Source organism: Mya arenaria, chromosome 9 (genome assembly GCF_026914265.1).
Source record: "Mya arenaria isolate MELC-2E11 chromosome 9, ASM2691426v1".
NCBI lineage: Eukaryota > Metazoa > Mollusca > Bivalvia > Myida > Myidae > Mya > Mya arenaria.
The window spans coordinates 61,928,196-61,947,461 of record NC_069130.1 but is presented as its reverse complement, the minus strand read 5'-3'; the positions used below and the strand labels follow the sequence as shown (position 1 = coordinate 61,947,461).

At 33.8% G+C, this 19,266-nt stretch overlaps 1 protein-coding gene across 1 annotated transcript; it reads left to right on the top strand.

Annotated features, from left to right (window-relative positions):
* Positions 1 to 2,897: 2,897 nt before the first annotated feature.
* Positions 2,898 to 18,396, top strand: LOC128245654 (uncharacterized). The gene is made up of 17 exons (XM_052963863.1): positions 2,898 to 2,991; positions 4,592 to 4,702; positions 5,328 to 5,417; positions 5,939 to 6,041; positions 6,196 to 6,298; positions 6,496 to 6,536; positions 9,443 to 9,492; positions 10,781 to 10,891; positions 12,898 to 12,969; positions 13,164 to 13,328; positions 13,523 to 13,708; positions 14,051 to 14,113; positions 14,334 to 14,408; positions 14,710 to 14,904; positions 15,251 to 15,490; positions 16,141 to 16,222; positions 16,731 to 18,396. The coding sequence occupies exons 2-16, from the start codon at positions 4,663 to 4,665 to the stop codon at positions 16,179 to 16,181; spliced, it is 1,575 nt and encodes a 524-aa protein (XP_052819823.1). The 5' UTR covers positions 2,898 to 2,991; positions 4,592 to 4,662; the 3' UTR covers positions 16,182 to 16,222; positions 16,731 to 18,396.
* Positions 18,397 to 19,266: the final 870 nt, after the last annotated feature.

Sequence of the window (19,266 nt, the reverse complement as noted above, 5' to 3'; positions counted from 1 at the left end):
ATGTAGACAATTTATGTGTATTCTTATGCCACGAGTGGTTGTTTACCGGGAAATTTCTGATATACCAATGTTGCAAACAGCATTCCGTATGTATCATATTTCGCCGGAATTACTTTGACCAACTAAAATCATCATTGAAGCCGTTTTAACAATTTACTCCCGTTCACAGTAATTGCTTCATAGCATGTGAAACTTGATTATATTTTGTGAGCCGCCGCCATAATAAGTTTGTTTGTTGAAGTTTTCATTTAACATCAGCGTATTAAGCATTCATTGTTGTCGTCTGTTGACGCCACATTTAACAACTTTTACAACAAATTTTAGATTGCATTTTATATTACTTTGAACTTAATTATCTTAAAAACCTTTAATAGGCAGTGTATCATGAGAACAATTGTACATTGACTTCAAATTACTGCTATACTCGCTTTTAAATGTTATGTTTCAGGTATTTTAGAAAAAGGTCGTTTTTCGGCTACCGCATGTGCCCATGGGTCAGATATGTGAATGCTCCACGTATTAAACTAAATTAACTTATATTCCAAAATCATCTTTAAACGTCAAACACGTTTTAGCATTGTTCATGTTTTTGTTATAGATGGATCCTTTGCGAGTAAGATTGAAACTAGAAACAAGAAAAATAAACAGAAAAAAGACCTTGTGTAAGACGATGTTTTTTGTTGTAAATAAATGAACTACGGTTAGTCTGACAGGTCAACCAGACATTATCATATAATACAAAAAATGTACGTTTCCTGTTGGTCTATGGTTACAAAATTGTCTATCTTCCTTTAGCCCTTAAATCGTTTATTTCATGAGTGTTATCGCTTATTCATACATGAATTGTCCTCCAAGACAACTTGAGGAGGTTCCACAAGATAACGGAAAAGTTAAACAGCTACATTTGTGAATTTTCAGGTTCAAATTATTTCTTACTTTCCTCTCTTGATCCTGTTGTGTTTAATATTTTTGAAAGGTACATTTAAATTCACCCTTTTCGCTACGAGTTAAACATAAACCGGGAATGTTTATTTTCGCTCTGAGTTTTACAAGAATGGTACAGATGTGCACAATAGGTAATACGAACTAAGGCACTGCCTCCAATGGCTACATTCATATATTGATGAAACATTCGCTCATTAATACGATTATTCAAACAATAATGCAAGAATATATTACTTATATAAAACATTATATTATTGTATTCCTCCACATTTCAAAACAATGGCCTACGCTACTCTACAGTAAAGGAACCAACGGCAATGAAAGGGATTTTAACGCCTCCAATAATAGACCTGTGTAATGGAACTCATTTCGCCACATTGCAATGGGAAAATGCTTGGCCAGTACATTTAAGGGAAAAAACGAAGTCTTATGCGCCACTGTATAAAGTGTCAAAGGCAATTAATGCTCAAACGAATTGGATGACGCGCCACAGTAATCGAAGTGATGGTCACTACAGCTCGAGATAAGGGAACTCGAATGCCTCAAACACGCCACTGTAAGGAAAGTGATGGCCACTACATCGCTACTGTAAGTGAAACCGAATACCTGCAACACGCCACTATTTAAATGTGACACTGTAAGAAAAGTAATTGCCACTTTATCGCTACTGTAAGGGAACCCAAATGCCTCCATCACGCCACTATTAGGAAAATGACGACTACATATACTGTCAGCAAAGTGACGGCGACTTATGAGCTACTGTAATTGAACCCGAAAGCCTCCATCACGCCACTGTTGCGAAAGTGACGGCCAGTTATGAGTCACTTTAAGGGATCCCGGCCAGACATTAACCTGCAACACGCCACCGTAAGAAAGGTAATGGCCACTTTATCGCCACTCTATGGGATATCGAATGCCTCCAACACGCCAACGTTAGGAAAGTGAAGACCACTCCATCGCCAATGTAAGGGAAGCCAAACGCCTCCAACATGTCAATGTTAGGAAATTGACAACCACTAATTTTTGACTGATTCGGACAAATGTAGGCCACAAACGCTCCAGTGTGATGAAAGTGACAGCCACTAATGGGCCGCTGAATTAGAAAAAGGAATGTCACAGAAGCGCATAGGTAAAGAAGTGACGGACATTAATGCGCAATCAATTGTAAAGAATATCTTGGAAAGGTAGAATACCAACCAAACCTGCAAATAAAAATCTGCGGCTGAAACGAAAATTGAATAAGTTGGCTTTATTTCATTTCAAATTGATATAAAAAAAGTTTTATTTGTGTGAAGAACAATTTCAAAAACAAATCATTTGTTTTACAAGTATTGAAGGGAACGTATTAAATAATGAGCTGTTTGGGTACATTATTTGACAAAGACAACACATTGCTTGCATTTGTTTTATTACCATTACCGGAATACGTTTCAAATAAAAATTATATTCATTATAAAACATCATTTATTTAAGGTGATGTCATCGTCAATTTCTCTAAAATAACTTATACATTCAATTACATTATTTTGAGTTATGCAGCCTACGTACATACTCTGGCCGTTGATCGAATTTGTCGTAAAGGAATTTTATTAAGTTTTGCAAAAGTGACATTTCAGTAACATTACTCTCGTGGCTAAGTGATTATCTCCGTAAAAACACTAAGTATCACCTTCGAATTCGGAAAATATATATATTCGGTATGTACAGAACGGACCAACCCACATTCAATTATTAATAATTTAAGTTAAGGCGTCTTAGTTTTTGAATATAAATACCGCCCTATTGTCGTTTCTTCTACGCACATGTACGAGTTATGTAACCCATACAATACCCAGGCTTATCCGTTTATACTTTATTTAGAATATGATGTGGATTCATACTCTAGATATCTAACCAAGCAGAACATTAATCAAATCGATTGAATATAATCTTACATTGCATCAAGGAAGCCTTTTTAATGTAGATTACAATTAAAACAGGAAGATTAAGGTTAAATATTAGTTATTAATCAATTGCGCAATGGTCTTAAAACTGGATGATAGTAAGGTAAGTTTTATATTGATATTTAAGGATTCATAATAATTATGATGTAAATAAGTATATCTTATAAAATGTATAATTCGGTGCTAAAACAAATAAATTTAAAAAGCAACCGCTTTCTTTACAACATGGTTACGAAATACCAGCAGAGTTTGGTGCTATACAACGTTTCATTCTTTACCGATATATATATGAAGATATCAAAAACTGAATTTAAAAACGAAGCTAATTCCATTTGTTTAAACGTTTTCCTTGTTGTTTTAATAGTTGTTTAAAATGATAAATATTACATTGAAAAATATAGAGGCAAGCCATGATACTTTAATTGTATGTATTTACTTAGATTTTAATGCTGTTAAGTTTCAATGTTTATATATATATACAATAAATGTTGTCCGTAAGTATTTAAAAGAGATATGTTGGCACAATGTTTCTTTTGCGTGAGTGGTGTAAATATAGAATATGACCTAGTTAATTAACACGGTTAGTGACATGTTGATAGAAATAACTGCTGCGGTATTTTATATTTATAAGTTATACGTAATCCAATTAAAGTACATGTAACAACAAATCGATTAATAATTTCGAATTCTAAATTAAACGTTTCAAATCATTAATGGTGTATAATGCGTGGTTATGTTTTTATCTGTTTGATTTTTCTTCTTTTGATCAAATTATTACGCTTTCCGATTAACTTTCAATCCATCAAATGAGAGGAATGATGAAATAACATTTTGTCTTTTACAATTAACAGTTGTCATAAAACTATTCAATTTGGAAAATTGTAGGGATTTTTTGGGTAAATAACAGCACATGGAAGTGTGATTGTCACGACAACCAAACGTGGCAGAGAAAAAGAAACCAGAAACAAACTTGAAATAACAACATAAATATGTTACTTATTTACTTACAGTCTTGCTAAAAAAGATAAATAATTAAAGCTAAAATGTAAATACCTTAAATAATGATTATAGTCCAAATTCCAATATATCCACATGGAATATTTAAAATACATTTCGAACATTATTTATATTGTACAAATCTTTCAGAATAGTTCCCACAAATATATTTAATTCTCAGTACTAGTACTTTACCAAAAAAAGGGATGTCCCAGAACATACTTCAAAAACGTTCTTGAACTAACGTTCAAACTATATACGACTCCTTTGAATTCTAAAACTTCTATAAAGCGAATTCTAAAACATTATTGACGAATGCAATCTAAAACATAGATAAATGTATACTTTAATGAATAAAGCTCTCCTTACAATGAACCTATACAATTAAACAGTGAAGTACTAAATTACATAAACATAATCCAATGTGTTACTCATACCACCTTTGACAAAAAATCATCAATAAGAAATCATGCCCATTCAATAACTAGGCCATAAGTTGTCTCATTAACGTCATGATATTAACTGTTTTTGTAAATACCTGTCCTATTATATGTCCGCAGAAAATATGTAGAATGGTACACGTAATTGTTCTTCAAAACTGTCCATAGACTGGTAGCTATATACATGATACGAATGTTATCAAAACATGTTTTACTACATCATACTACTGAGCGATAGCTCTACCAGAACACTTTATACTATTTCAGTAGTTTTCTTCAAACAGACGTTGATGAGTTTTAAAGGGCTGAAAACTGACACCTGATCTTGTTGAGAAGCAATGGCCGGGATAGCAAGGGAGAAACCCTTATCAAGCATTGGTATGTTCTAGCATCTTTCCCTTTTTCGTTATCCCCTGGTCAGTTTGACATGTGCTTAGGGGAACAGGGTTCGAAATATAATTCAACAACCGACGCAATGTGAAATGGGCCTACAATTTTCTAATGTAAAAATATAAATGTATTAAATTAAGACGTAATGATAGTTTTTTGTCAAATAACAATATCAATAAGTATGCCGACGACCTCCCGGCATTCATTTTCGTCCGGTAAATAACCATAACCTTTAAAACAGGTCAAGCGTTATTAACATTATCTTCTTTTATAAAAGTCCTTTGTGAGTATTACACTTATTTCTTTGTTTCTACGACATATATCTGAAAATATATAATCAATAGGTACACATTTTATCGAGACATCTTATAGTAAAGTACGTGATAAATTCTGTTCAAAACCTTACAGCCACCTGAAGTTTAACAAAGGGTTAATTTTGCATGGTCTTATAATGTGTATACCTATAAATCTACTTTCAACCCTTGAATATATAGATTCTGCACGTTCTTAAAAGAACACGTGCACGTGTTGAAACTTTTCTGCAATAATTGATGACTTTCTTTTGTATCGTTATCTTTAGAAAAATACCGAACTTGGTTTTTATTTCGTACAGGTGCCCGATCGTTGGTAGACGTCAGCCCGAAGTGCTTGCATGAGATTTTGAGAAAGCAGGATAGGCTCAGGCAGCTTTTGCATATGAGATGTGCGTATTTTGCAAGGACTTAACTATTCCGTTATAAATTTAGCTTTAGCTTCTAGAATGCAAAAAAGAAAATGTACCGACAAAAGCATATATATCAACATTGTGATATCATTGCTACTGTTGTGGTTGTCATAAACGTGCAAACATATATGCCCTTGACAAACAATATGAAACATAGCTACTATACCCCCTTCCCCAGTAGGGTCCTTCCTAGTTATAGCTATTATACACATTGTATGTGTAAGTGTTATGTCATCCTCAAGAATGGGTACCACAAATATAGGTACCTACATTTTTTCAAAAAGTAAAAATATTATGGTGATTTGATTAAGAAAAAAGAATAACTATCATATAACATTTTTTGTAAAAAAAGCTTTTTAATTGTTTGCTTAAAAGGATCGATTTAGAACAAAAAAAGGTCACTCATTCCACAATAGGATTCATTTTCGTTGGTGAAGTTCTTTTGATTATCAAATATGCTGTATTCTTGGTGGGTGTTCTAAATGAAATTTATTTTACAGGGTCCCATAAATTTGTTGTTCTTGCCCATACGTGTCTGTATGTATTTGGCAATGAAAAGAGTACCTGCTATGAAGTCGCATTCTCTATGGCAGACGTTAAATGGTAATTATTCAAATACTTTCAATGCGATAAGACAATCTTCAGTTGTAATGTATCATTAAAAAATATATTTCTAGATATGAAATAAGAGATTCTAATGTTTTTATTTTAATATAATTTGTATACTTCATTAACTACAATCCACTCTTACTTCCAGTGTGAGCGAACACACAAGGGGTGACCAGTATTTTTACCTCACTTTCAACGATCCGGAAAGGGAACACATCGTGTTTTCCTGTGATACAAATAAGTCACAAAAGGTATAACATTACTCTAAACATCTTTTAGACGGAACAGAGCTTGCATAAACATGTAATGGTTACTTTTTTTTCTTATGCGTTTAAACGTTAAGTATAATTTATCTCTTCATTACAGAACTGTCTGTTCCTTCTTCTGAACCATAAACCGTGTCCGGGATATGTAGCAGCTACTACAAGTGTGAATTGTTTTGTTTCAGAAATGGATGAAAAAGCTCAGGGAAGCAATGAATGAGGCGTCGTGAGTATAAATTTGTTCAACATATACATGTTTAAATACACGGGCAGTTCATGTGTAAATTTGGTAAGTAGTCCTTAAGACGGATGAGTGTTTATTCCGGGCTATCAGTTTTCCCGACAAGACAAGACCACACTGTATAAAAATATAACAATCTACGTTAAATGAAAAAGTAAACTAAGCGCTACCATAAAAGTTATTGATAATATTATTAATGTATAACAATATTTCAATTATGTACCCAGACATTCCATATAGTGGTAGGTGTTCAATTACTATGATGTAATATGAAGCATTTCCACAATAAAGTTAATTATATTTCGATAATATGTGTTGGACGTCGAGCACAAGGTGGGATCTTACTGCAAACACTGTGATGAATTTATAAGAACCAGTGGTTTCCGCATCTTACTGCAGACACTGTGTTAATTGTCGAACAACCAGTGGTTTCCGCATCTTACTGCAGGCACTGTGATGAATGTCGAACAACCAGTGGTTTTTCACGTCTTACTGCAGGCACTCTGTTGAATGTCGAACAACCAGTGGTGTCCGCATTTTACTGAAGACACTGCTGTGTTAATTGTCAATCAACCAGTGGTTTTTACATCTTACTGCAGACACTGTGTTGATTATGAACAGCCAGTGGTTTCCGCATATTACTGCAGACACCGTGTTGATTGTCGAACAACAAGTGGTTTTCGCATCTTACTGAAAACACTGTGATGAACGTCGAACAACCCGTGGTTTCCACATCTTACTGCGGGCACTGTATTGTTTGTCGAACAACCAGTGGTTTCCAAATATTTCTGCAGACACTGTGTTCATTGTCGAACAACCAGTGGTTTTTGCATCTTACTGCAGACACTCCATTGATTGTCGAACAACAAGAAGTTTTCGCATCTTACTGCAAACACTGTGATGAATGTCAAACAACAAGTGTTTTCAACATCTTACTGCAGACACTTTGTTGTTTGTCAAACAACCAGTTCTTTTCGCATCGTACTGCAAACACGGTCTTCAATGTCGGACAACAAGTCATGTTCGCATCTTACTACAGGTTATGTCTAACATTATTTATGCGAAAAGCTACATATACAAGTGCAGTGGCAAAAGTTCAATTATAAATCCGGTTTAATGGCACTGTGTTAACGCCAAAGACGAAGAACATAAAATCACAAACAAGAAACATGAAAGAGCAGCACAAAACTCCACAAGCAACACAGTGCATACATACTATGTATAAAAAAACTAGGTATGTTTATCAAGGATTGTTAGGTACCGCCTTGGAACGCTCAGTTAAATATAAATATGACTTGGTGTTTAAACCAGTGGTATTCGCATCTGACTGCAAACACTGTGATGAATATCAAACAACCAGTGGTGTCCGCATCTTACTTCATACACTGTGATGAACTCCACACAACCAGTGATTTTGGCATCTTACCGCAAGCACTACATTGAGTGTCAGACAACCAGTGGTTTCTGCTTACCATAAAGCACAATGAAAACTGATATACATATGAATTTGTCCATTTATTTGTATAATGGTAACAGGCGTCCGATATCATTTGATACTGGATATGAACATTGTTGTTTGGATGTAAAAACCCAACCGAACTACTTTCCCTGATTGTTTTGTCTAACAAAATTTACTGCAAGTTCGGCATGATAAACTTTCGGTAAAGGTTCCTGATTTTATGAACTTGCTCTGGAGCGAAACAAGAATGTACCTTCTTCTTTTGCGCTTCGACACGTGAATGTAGTTAAATACACATTCAGTAACATATTAATATGCTTGATAATTCAATGAAAAATAGAGGGATTAGCCAAGAAGTCGAAAATTCGAAAATAAACCCTGTTTATAGGCACAAACCAAGTAGAAAAACGACAATGAACTAGAGACACAAATGTATAAACACCAATTCCACAAATAAAAAACCCCACATACATCAAAATAACTTTACCAATAAATGATGGGTTAATCGCCTTGAAACGGTCAGTGAAACAAGAGATCACTTGAACACGAGTTTACATAATATTTTTTTATGTTGTTTTTTTAACATCCTTCAGGTCTACATAAACTATTGATGTTATAACCATTAAATGCTTTAGTTATAAGAACAACAAACAATTTTATAGCAGTGGTTCAATCGGGACAGTATATAGTGTTGATACCATGGTGAAATCACACTGAAGAACAGCAGATTTGCAAAAACAAGTGCTTGTATCACAGAATTGAACCATCATTAAATTTCCATGTACACTCATTCAATTTGAAGGATATAGACTGATGTTTTAAGCGTTTGTACAGCAAATATATACTAAGCCAGATGAAAAGAGACATGACTGAATGATTTTAACACAGTTGACAATTGTACCTAACGTATCTTAGCAACAAGACGATATCATATTAATGTTACCAAGTGGAATCATCACAGAAAAGGTCCAGCAACACCAAAGATTATAGTACATGTTAATTTAAATCTTAACGTCCGTGTAATTCATAACATAAATACAATTCCATAATATAAATTTTATCTTTAAAACTTGTCTAGCTTGATGCACCAGATAGTAATTATAACTATCGTAGTCATGTTGAAACGACTTGTAAACAACTGTTTTTTTGCCATCTCCAGTGTACTTAGAACAGGCAATCCATTAGTTTTCACTCATACGTTTTCTTTATTCATGTATTTTATTTTACTGCGATGATTGTATCTGTTATGTACTTTCGGTCATGTATTTAACGCCATTGTGTCAGCTTCCAATACCATTTCACATGATAACAATAGTAACTGTGGTCAACATTGTGGCATCAACATGGTTGTCAATGGCTCTAGAATATGACAAGGGTATATGAATATAATGATGGTGAATGTAAATTCATTTGGACTACAATTCTACATTAGAGACTCAGGAATAGGATATGATGAGATCGCCGAACAGTCGGACGATGAGGGTAAACATATATTTGCTGTTTGTGAAAATTGATTTGTTGGTATTTCTTCATACCTTTGTCATATTGGTTATAATTGAACTGATGCATATACTTATATGATAAATATTCGCGCGTTTTTATTGAAATGTGTGCGTCTTACTGCTATATTGTCTTGTTTCCATGTAGTTATATTCTATTTTGTTTTGCTTCTGTCTGTTTTTAGATTTATATGATTTATGATAACTATATTTGCAAGTTAATTTTGATCTGCATGTTGCTGCTGTTGCTTTCGTGTTTGTTGTAGTTGTTGATGTTGTTGTTTTTGTTGTGCTTTTGTTGTGCTGTGAAGGGATCTGTGTAAAGTAGATATAGAAGATAAGGAGATATCAAACAAATGAAACTACCGCTACGAAACATACGTTAATATACTTAGTAGTAAGACGTCATAAAATTATTACTTGTTCATTGAAAAGCTTTGTCGAACCAAGGCTTTTAATCATATAAACGAGTTTCATTTTGTTGAAATTTGTCTGAGGACGGCCAAACATGACCTCACTACATAAAGCAAAATACCCTTTAAAAGCTGCACTCTCACAGATTGAACGTTTTGACAACTTTTTAAAAAAAAGAATTGTCTTGGAACGAGCCAATTTTTGCGAAGTTGCATGTAAACAAGTCGTATAAGACTGATTATCAAAAATAGATTGCAGATTTTTATATTTAAGTTAAAAAATTAATGTTTTATGCGTTTTTCTTAAACCGTTAGTTTAAGCCATAAAACATCAATTTTCGAAAGGAAATATGAACATCTATGATCTGATCTTTTGTCAGCCATCTTTTATCATTGGTTTGCAGATATTTACGCAAATATTTGCTCTTTACAAGACAAAAAATAAAAAAATGTTGTCAAAACGTTCAATCTGTGAGAGTGCAGCTTTAAATTAAAGCAAACGTTTTAAAACAATACCCAGTTATTTTTGTTGCGTGGGAACTTTTCAGACTTTATATCTAGACTCGAATTCTAACAATAAAAATGAAACACCAAGATTTACAAAAGTTGTGGCCAAATGTCATAATTCAATACACATATCTTTATGTTGACATTTTACGAAAGGTTGATGCATTTGAATGAAGAATAAATCAAGTTTTTATTTTTATTTTACATTATTTATATCTGAATTTCTTGTAATGTTCGTTGCAAGCTTCCAGTACACATTTCTCTTCATTACAAATGGAATTTAAGAGGCAAAGGAGTAATAAAGAATCATACTTGGTTCTACAGTATGTTGAAATCACAATTATACTCTAGATATATGCAATGCAGACGACGATGATAAAGAGGATACTATGTTGGCAATGACAGCGGCAAAGAGACCCAACACCTATATTCAAATAAATGACAACGACGTTATGTCTGCAGGTACTGCATGGTGTCTGTGGTTAAATGTCTATATTTAAATATGAATTAATTCAGAACGCAAATTCTTAGTAAGCGTTTGTATTTTTTTTTATAGAAAGAGAGCATTTAATACCAGTCTTGGTTTATTCAAACATTCCATTAACGTTAATGTTTAGCGCAAGAATGCCCCTTATGTAGACCGTTCCTTAACATAAGTCGTACACACAAGAACGCCCAAAAGTCAACCGTTTAATAACAGGTATGGTTATTGAAAGAATATACCCCTACGTTAACCGTTTAAAGGGTACGTGCAGGGACTCCCCGTAAACCGTTCAATAACAGTACGTGTAGGTGCAAAAACCCTAAAAGGTAAACGGTCCAATAACAGTTAGAGTTATTGCAAGCATGCCCCCTACGTTAACCGCTCAATAACAGTAAGGGTACGATAAAGAACGCCCCCTGGTAAACCGTACAATAACAAGTGCAAGAATGCTCCCGATGTTAACCGCTCAAAAACAAATATGTCAAGTTCACGAACGCCCAAAGGGTTAACCGTTTTATAACAGTACAGGTTGGTGCTAGAACCCCCCCCCCCCCGCGCACAAGGTTAACAGTACCATGACAGTAATGCTAAATGCAAGAACGCCCCATATGTTCACCTTTCACTAGTAGTATTAGTAAGTACATGAACACTCCCCCCCCCCCAGGTAAACCGTTTAATAACAGTAATGGTTAGTGCATGAATGCTGCGTACGTACATCATTTGATAACAGAAATGGTAATTACAAAATCGCCCCTTATGTCAATAGTTAAATAACAGTAATGGATAGTGAAAGAATATCCCTTATGTAAACTGTATAAAATTTGGTACACACAAGTACGCCCCCAAGGTTAACTGTTCAATAACAGTAATGCTAAGTACAAAAAATTTCACCAGACACCGTTCAATAACAGTAATGGTAAATTAAGAATGCCCCCTTTGTAACTGTTCAAAAACAGTGCTAGTAAGTACAAGAACGCATCGTTTGTAAATCGTGTACTGACCATAATGGTAGGTACAAGAATGCCTCCTTTGTAAACCTTGTACTAACCGTAATGGTAAGTATTAGAATGTCTCCTTTGTACACCGTGTACTAACCGTAATGGTTAGTACAAGAATGCTACCTTTGTGAACCGTGTTTTAACCGTAATGGTAAGTACAAGATTGCCTCATTTGTAAAGCGTGTTTTAATTGTAATAATAAGAACAATAATACCCCATTTGTAAACCATTCAATAACAGAAACGGTAAGTACAAGAATGCCCCCTTTGTAAACCGTTCAATAACAGTAATGGTAATTACAAGAACGCCCTTAAGGTAAACCTTTAATTAACAGTAATAGTAAGTACAAGATCGTCCAAAGGTAAACCGTTAAATAACAGTAATGCTAAGTACAAGAACGCCCACTGGGTAGACCGTTCAATGCCAGTAATGGTAAGTACAAGATCGCCCACTAGGTAGACCGTTCAATAACAGTAATGCTATGTACTAGAGTGCCCACTAGGTAAACTGTTCAATAACAGTAATGCTTAGGAATTAAGACGAAGTCATTTTTATGACACTTACTAATCATTCTGGATTAACTAGTATGCAAAAAATGTGTTATTGGAGTTAAAATGCTTGTGTTAAGCAATGTAATATTTTACACGCCATTCTTTTTCAAATGCCATATATAATGTATTTATCAAATACCCGTTTTACCATAAAAATATCCTAAATTTACTTATTTTCTATCTAATCAATGACTAATGATCGGATTCAAAATTAATCGATTAAACTGTACACATGATGATAACATATATATATATATATATGTTTTGTTATAACAAACCCTTTATTTATCAATCATTACTTTAGCAAAAACTATGTATTATCGTTTGATAATATGTAACGTGATAAAAAAACAACATTCAAGACGATACCGCCAACTGACATGTTTTTCTACTTTCAAGAATCGCGTCTAAATGGCTAATTATCTATGTTTAAAGATGACGACTGTTCTACGTCTGCTGACAACCATGGTGAAGAACCTCAATATGCAAATACACGACACCATGGAGGTTCAAGCCATTTTTTTTATTTTCTCCGTCTATATTTAAGTTGAAATGAATCAATACTTCAATTAAACTAGATATAATTTGTCCGTTTATATTTAAGTTGAAATTCCTAAATAAATCAATACTTCAATTTAACTAGATATAGATTTATGAATAGATAAAATTAGAAATGGCAATATTGCATATATCAAACATAGCCTTACGAGATGAACCAATAACGGGACGTCACAAGCAAGGATCAACTGTAGTTTTGCCACCCGCATACCCAGCAACAACACAAAAAAAGCCGCAAGCTGAGCCATTAACAGGACATGACACGCCTCGATCAGATGTGGCCATGACCCCAAATTACACTCCTGAAGGTTTGCAATAATATTTATTATGAACTCTTATAGTGTATTGGTCAGTTTGTATAACTAAGTCACTAATCATAGCCAGGATTACCAAGCCATGTTTTGATTAATGTTCAATCGTATTTATAGTTTATACTTCATCAAACACTGTTATACACTAAATCGCTATAACTTAGATTTCTTAATGGTTATGTAATTATAAGTAGGCAAACCGAATAAAAAGCAGACATTCGGAACTAGGAAGAAAACGGGGGAAACAGACGAGGAGAATAAACATTCTAAGTTTATACCCACCGACAATAGAAACTCTTTATCGTCAACAAGTTCAACGGATTCAGAAAACGCTTTCATCCTTGTTTCTGGCGGAGAAAGCCCTATTGTGCCGAAAGGTAAAAAAAATACTTATCTCCAGTGGAGTAAGGCTCAAACAAAGGCATTTGAACATCATCATAAAAACGTTTAAATTAGTTAAGAAAAGTGTATTATAAACATATTTCCCTGCTGCTGAAGATAATACTTATAAAGCAAAAATGTTGTATAACACAGGGCTTAAACGGGCTTAATCTGTATTGCATGCTGGTGTAATCGCTGATATTTCACACCAAAACATAACCATCAGTCAAAGCATGAGCGAAGCTGACCCGTTTCTATCCTTTATGCCAATATTACATAAACATATGCTTAACTTAATGATAATCATTTTAATACTATACCAATGGATTATATTGTAGTAAAGGCCGATCATCGAACTTCAACATTTGAGAATAGCTATGAAAACGTGCATCTCGAAAATGGTAAGTGCCAGAAAAAACATTCTCTGAAATAACCACAATGCCAAATTATTGTATGTTTGTTCACCATGTGAAATACTTTCAATATCAAGCAATTAATCAGTTAAATGTCAAAGCAAGCATTGTCCTTCTGAAGCAAAGTTGCTCTGGAATGAAGCATTACACGTTATCATATGTGTGTGAATTGTTCATAACATTTTATGATACACAATTCAATTTGTAGACGCTCTTGATATATCCTTGGCGAACCCCGAGAATGATGATCAACGTAAACATGGGCAGCACAACATTACCGGAGGTATATCATTACTATGAGCTAACAAACAATACTGGTATAATTTACTAAATCTATATGTAGCAGCTCCCTGAAATATGCCATTGAAATAAACTACTGTTCTTCTCTTGTATGACAATCACTAGTAAGCATTTAAGATGCAGTTTTAATATGTTGCATAAATATTCCTGTCCTACAGAACGAATACATTTCCTCGGCATTAAAAGGCTCACTGAAATCCTCAAATATTGCCTTCTTAGATACAGCTCTATGAATTTTAACCAAACAAACATCAATACAAATTGTTATTCCTGTCTTTTATAAGTGCACAAGGACCGCCGTCCAAAGACTAACACAAAAATGGAAAACAAGAACAGGTACCAAATGAATTCCGCTTCTGAAACAAATTCAGAAAACGCCATAAATCATGTATCTGGAAGAGCTGATCATTCTTTGACAGAAGTAAAGAAGAAAGAGGAGTTAGAACAACCTACACATGGGCAGCGCAGAATTCAAGAAGGTATACCAAGCCGTCTTAAATGTACATTGTTACAAACACTTATGGTAGAATTTACTAAAATTCTAGAATTACATTACCCTAGTATATGTAATATAAAGTAGATATCTGTTTGTCTTTTATATGCAGACATATACTAAGCGTTTGATGTGCATACATAAAACACGGAAGTCTTTTATCTCATTCTTTCAGAGCGAGAATTTTCCTACGAACTAAAATATTCACTGACATTCTCATTATTTACCTTCTTCGAAACACTTGTATGTATATGTACTTGAACAAACATCAATATATATTGTCATAATTGTATTTATGTAAGTGCGCAAGTATAGTCCAAAGACTGTTGTAGGAATGGATGACAATCCGGGGTACCAAATCGATACAAATTCGTTATCGGCTTCGGAAACAAAACCTGAGAACGCCATGGCGCATGTGGTTGGCAGAGAAGGAAATTCTTTGAAAGCATTCAACAATAAAGAGGCATCTCCATGGATGAAGGAGAGGATCAATGTTCTGGAACGATCTTTAAAATTCAAAACAACGATGGGGAAGGGACTTCAAAGAAGCTGTTCATCTTCAATATTGCAAGGTGCTCGTTTTGTAGAACTGTTTTTACAAAAAAGGCGGCTCCGATTGTACAGAGATTCGAGGGTTGTTAACCGTTGAGAAAAATTCTGTTCAAATCAAAAGATTCATGAATTCTGGTGAATTATATATATAAATACAACATATTCCTGTAGGTGTATACGACCTATTTATCATAATTCGATGTTTCAGATATTGCATGTTTTATTAAACCTGACGGGACTTAAAACCCCATTTAGATTTGAATAACAACTTTTCTGTACATACTGGTACATGTCTGAAGTTAGTCTGAACATATATTCGTGAATCACGACAAAGTCGGTAATATCATTTTCACAACAAGAGATACATTGTGTTTGTCTACTTTACAGAATGAAAATATGATCTAAAAGGAATAAGTACTCGCCCTAATTGTAACACTAGACAGGTTGACAAACACGTGCACGGGAAATGTGTACATGCAGTCGAATTCAACATTATTTGGAATGTTCTCTCTTAAAAGTACAACGTCCTCGTCCGATCGTTCATGTAACTCGAAATGTGTACAAAATATACATATCTGAATGGCGTATTGCATAAAAGTGATCCGCAAGAATACCTGTACAAATTGTCTTTCAAAACGTTTCCCCTTTTTTTCAAAATCGCTGCTTACAGGTTCTGCTCAGACAACTGTACCCGTGGTTCCAGGGGGCTAGAACCCCGTTACAGGACGAATCGCTCTATGAAAACTCCCAAGGTTGGGGATAACAACTATCTTATAGTACTGATCATTTTATCATTATTCCTTTATAATCAAATGGTATTGTATTGTAAGTGTTTATTTATCATTTCTTTCGAGAGCCTGTGCTTAGTCTTATTGCATAATCAAATTTCGCTTCATTTTCATATTATAAAGTTAGGCTTAAATACATGTAAATGTAAAATACAGTTTTGGGTAGTAGCCACCGTCCTTCTTTACAATATGTCAAATGAACCTAGTTGCACTTAGTTGCATTTAACGCTGTCAGTTATATAACCTGATGTGATATGATATAATTTTTTATATGAGTCAGTAGATAACAATTTACGAATAATTTAGATTTCTATACTATCTGCACATTGGTTTGGATTTCTCGGAAGAAGGTGATATTATTTTAAGGAATTACATACTTCATTGTGTGTATGTAAATTGACGTGTTCCTGTGTTATATGCTCGTTTATGACACATTTATTAATTAATCTTAGCATATAACTTTTCTCCTCAGATTTGTATGAGAATTCAGAAAGACCTTGCCAAGAAAAGTGAAATGTGACACCCAGCTACAACTAAGTGACAGTCTAGTGCGTCCACTGGTTACTTGGACTATCCCATTGGCTTATATTGCATTTGTTTCATCCGTAAATCTGTTTTGATTTGTAATAATCGGAATCATAAGCTGTACATTACCATGTATTTCTTTATTGTAACCCGTTTAAAACCGTTTTCTTTGTATTTTATCGTGCATACTTACATAGACCTTTGAGATTTGGATTATCATAACACGTATTCTGATTACCCATTCCATTTATGACTTTGACGTTAAAGCTATGCCATTAAATGGGGTTTATCTTTAACGTTTCGACTCCAGAATTTGTTTCCGTAGTTTTTTATATAAACATTTAAACATTTTGGAACTAGTTTGTACCTTGCGCAAGGTACAGACATGAGTTTACCAAGGGATATTTCGGGGTTTTTTGGTTAAAATTATATTTAAGGATTCGCATTGCAAAATCTATTCAATGATGCGTTATGGTTGTATGAGGGTACATATCGCTGTTTCATTTGTTTTACATTACTGTCTTGTCTTTTTCATAATAAGTATATACATGAAACGATATCATTTTCTTATTGAAACGAACAAATGTGTGATATGATTAGAAAATCTTCGTATGTCAGAAAACTTTGATAGCCTTCAAAGGGCAATTGACTTAAAGCTACCAAAGTCAATATGTTCTCATATTTTTCAACTCAAAACGCAATACAAAAGAGCATATTTCGAAAAACAATATTCCTTCTGGACTGACAACGAACATTTACTTTTCCCTAATAGACAAATAAATGTTTAAATAAGGAATCAATGGGTACATAATTACAGCACTGAAAATCCTGAACGGATGCCTTTAAATATGAATAAAGTATGATGTAACGGTATAATATAATTCATAAATTATTTGTGCACATATTCTTGATAAATAGCGGGATTTGTCGTTGCAAAATATTGATTAAGCGCATCATGTTAACAGTCGGCTGGGCTTTATATGTTTCCATACTATGGACAGAAAATGCAGGTTTAATAAGATACATCCAAACTCATTCTTTATGGCGTTCGTAACATATCATTTGAAGCACTGACCTTCGACCGGTCACATAAATATTTTACCTTACATAACGTCAGACATACAAAACACACCGAAATGACCATGGATGAACGTGTCGTCGCTATGTTTCTTTTGATATGTATGTACAGGAACACATTAGCTTACGTTTTTGTGTACACTTGTACTGTTTATGATAATTTTTGCGTTGATTTTTCTTATTTAATCGCTTTGTTTTGCTCATTCCACAATGTAAGTTTTGAATACAATGTCTTACTATGAATATGTTTTGTATATTTTAAGCGTCATGTTTTATATTATACCCAGTTGTGATTGGCCTGTGTCATCTTTGTATTTGCTATGTATTTTAAATGACATGTACGTGTAATATATTCTCTTAAAGAATCAACACATTCAACATTCTATGTTTGTAGTGGAAAAGTTTCAACGATTGTAAATTTATTTTTATGTTTATATGCACTTATATATGACTGTGCATTTAAACTGAGATTATTAACAGGCGTTTTCATATTAGTACTTAGTGTATTAAACATTTGTGTAAACAAGAAAAAATTGTATTTTATAATGTAAGCCTTATTATTAAGAGCTGTATGTTACTTTATGTGTATTTTTTTGTAATATAAAAAGACAATAAAAGACTTTGTTACTTAATATAAACAGTCAAGTTTAGTCACTACTTGTCACCAAGCGTAGCATATATACAATAATACATTGTTTATGCACAAAGAATTTGTAACAGTTTGTGCAAAACAATTTCCAAGGATTTATTTGTTAGATCACATAACATTTCACCATGGATACGGCATATCACAACGCTTGAGAGTGTATATCTTAGCATCTAGTATTTTTCTAACAATATTACTGAGCGAGTACCGTGCTGTTTGGGAAACGATAGCTACCATAATATATATGATTACATTTCAGTATCTATTACGTTTATTATTCGGAGTAATTAAACTAAATCAGCTGAAATTCGAACGACCACTTATGGTAGATAAACGGATGTTTTGAGAGGAAAGTTTACTGCTGAGAAGTTAAAGATATTGATATTGTGTGATAGGAAGATAAAATCTGTAATCTCTTTTCTCTTATTCTTTACGACTGATACAACGCTGAAATTTACAAAGCTTACTAGAACAGAGTTTGTATACCACGTGATATATTACGTCATATATGCTTCGTCGGAAGGCAACATTTTGCTTCAAAGGAACACTTAAAACAAAGATAACTTTTGTTTTACAACACCAAATTAAATGAAACAATAGGCAGTCTATGCCGCTGAAAGAGCACCGCCTTCGTTTTATTACCGGAGTTTGATAAGGTGATTACTTTCATCAAACCTGATTCCAAAGTAATGTTTTGACAGTGCTCTGTCAGACGGCCGTATTGTGAAAAGGTTTGTCGAAGTGTTTTAAAAAAAACTAA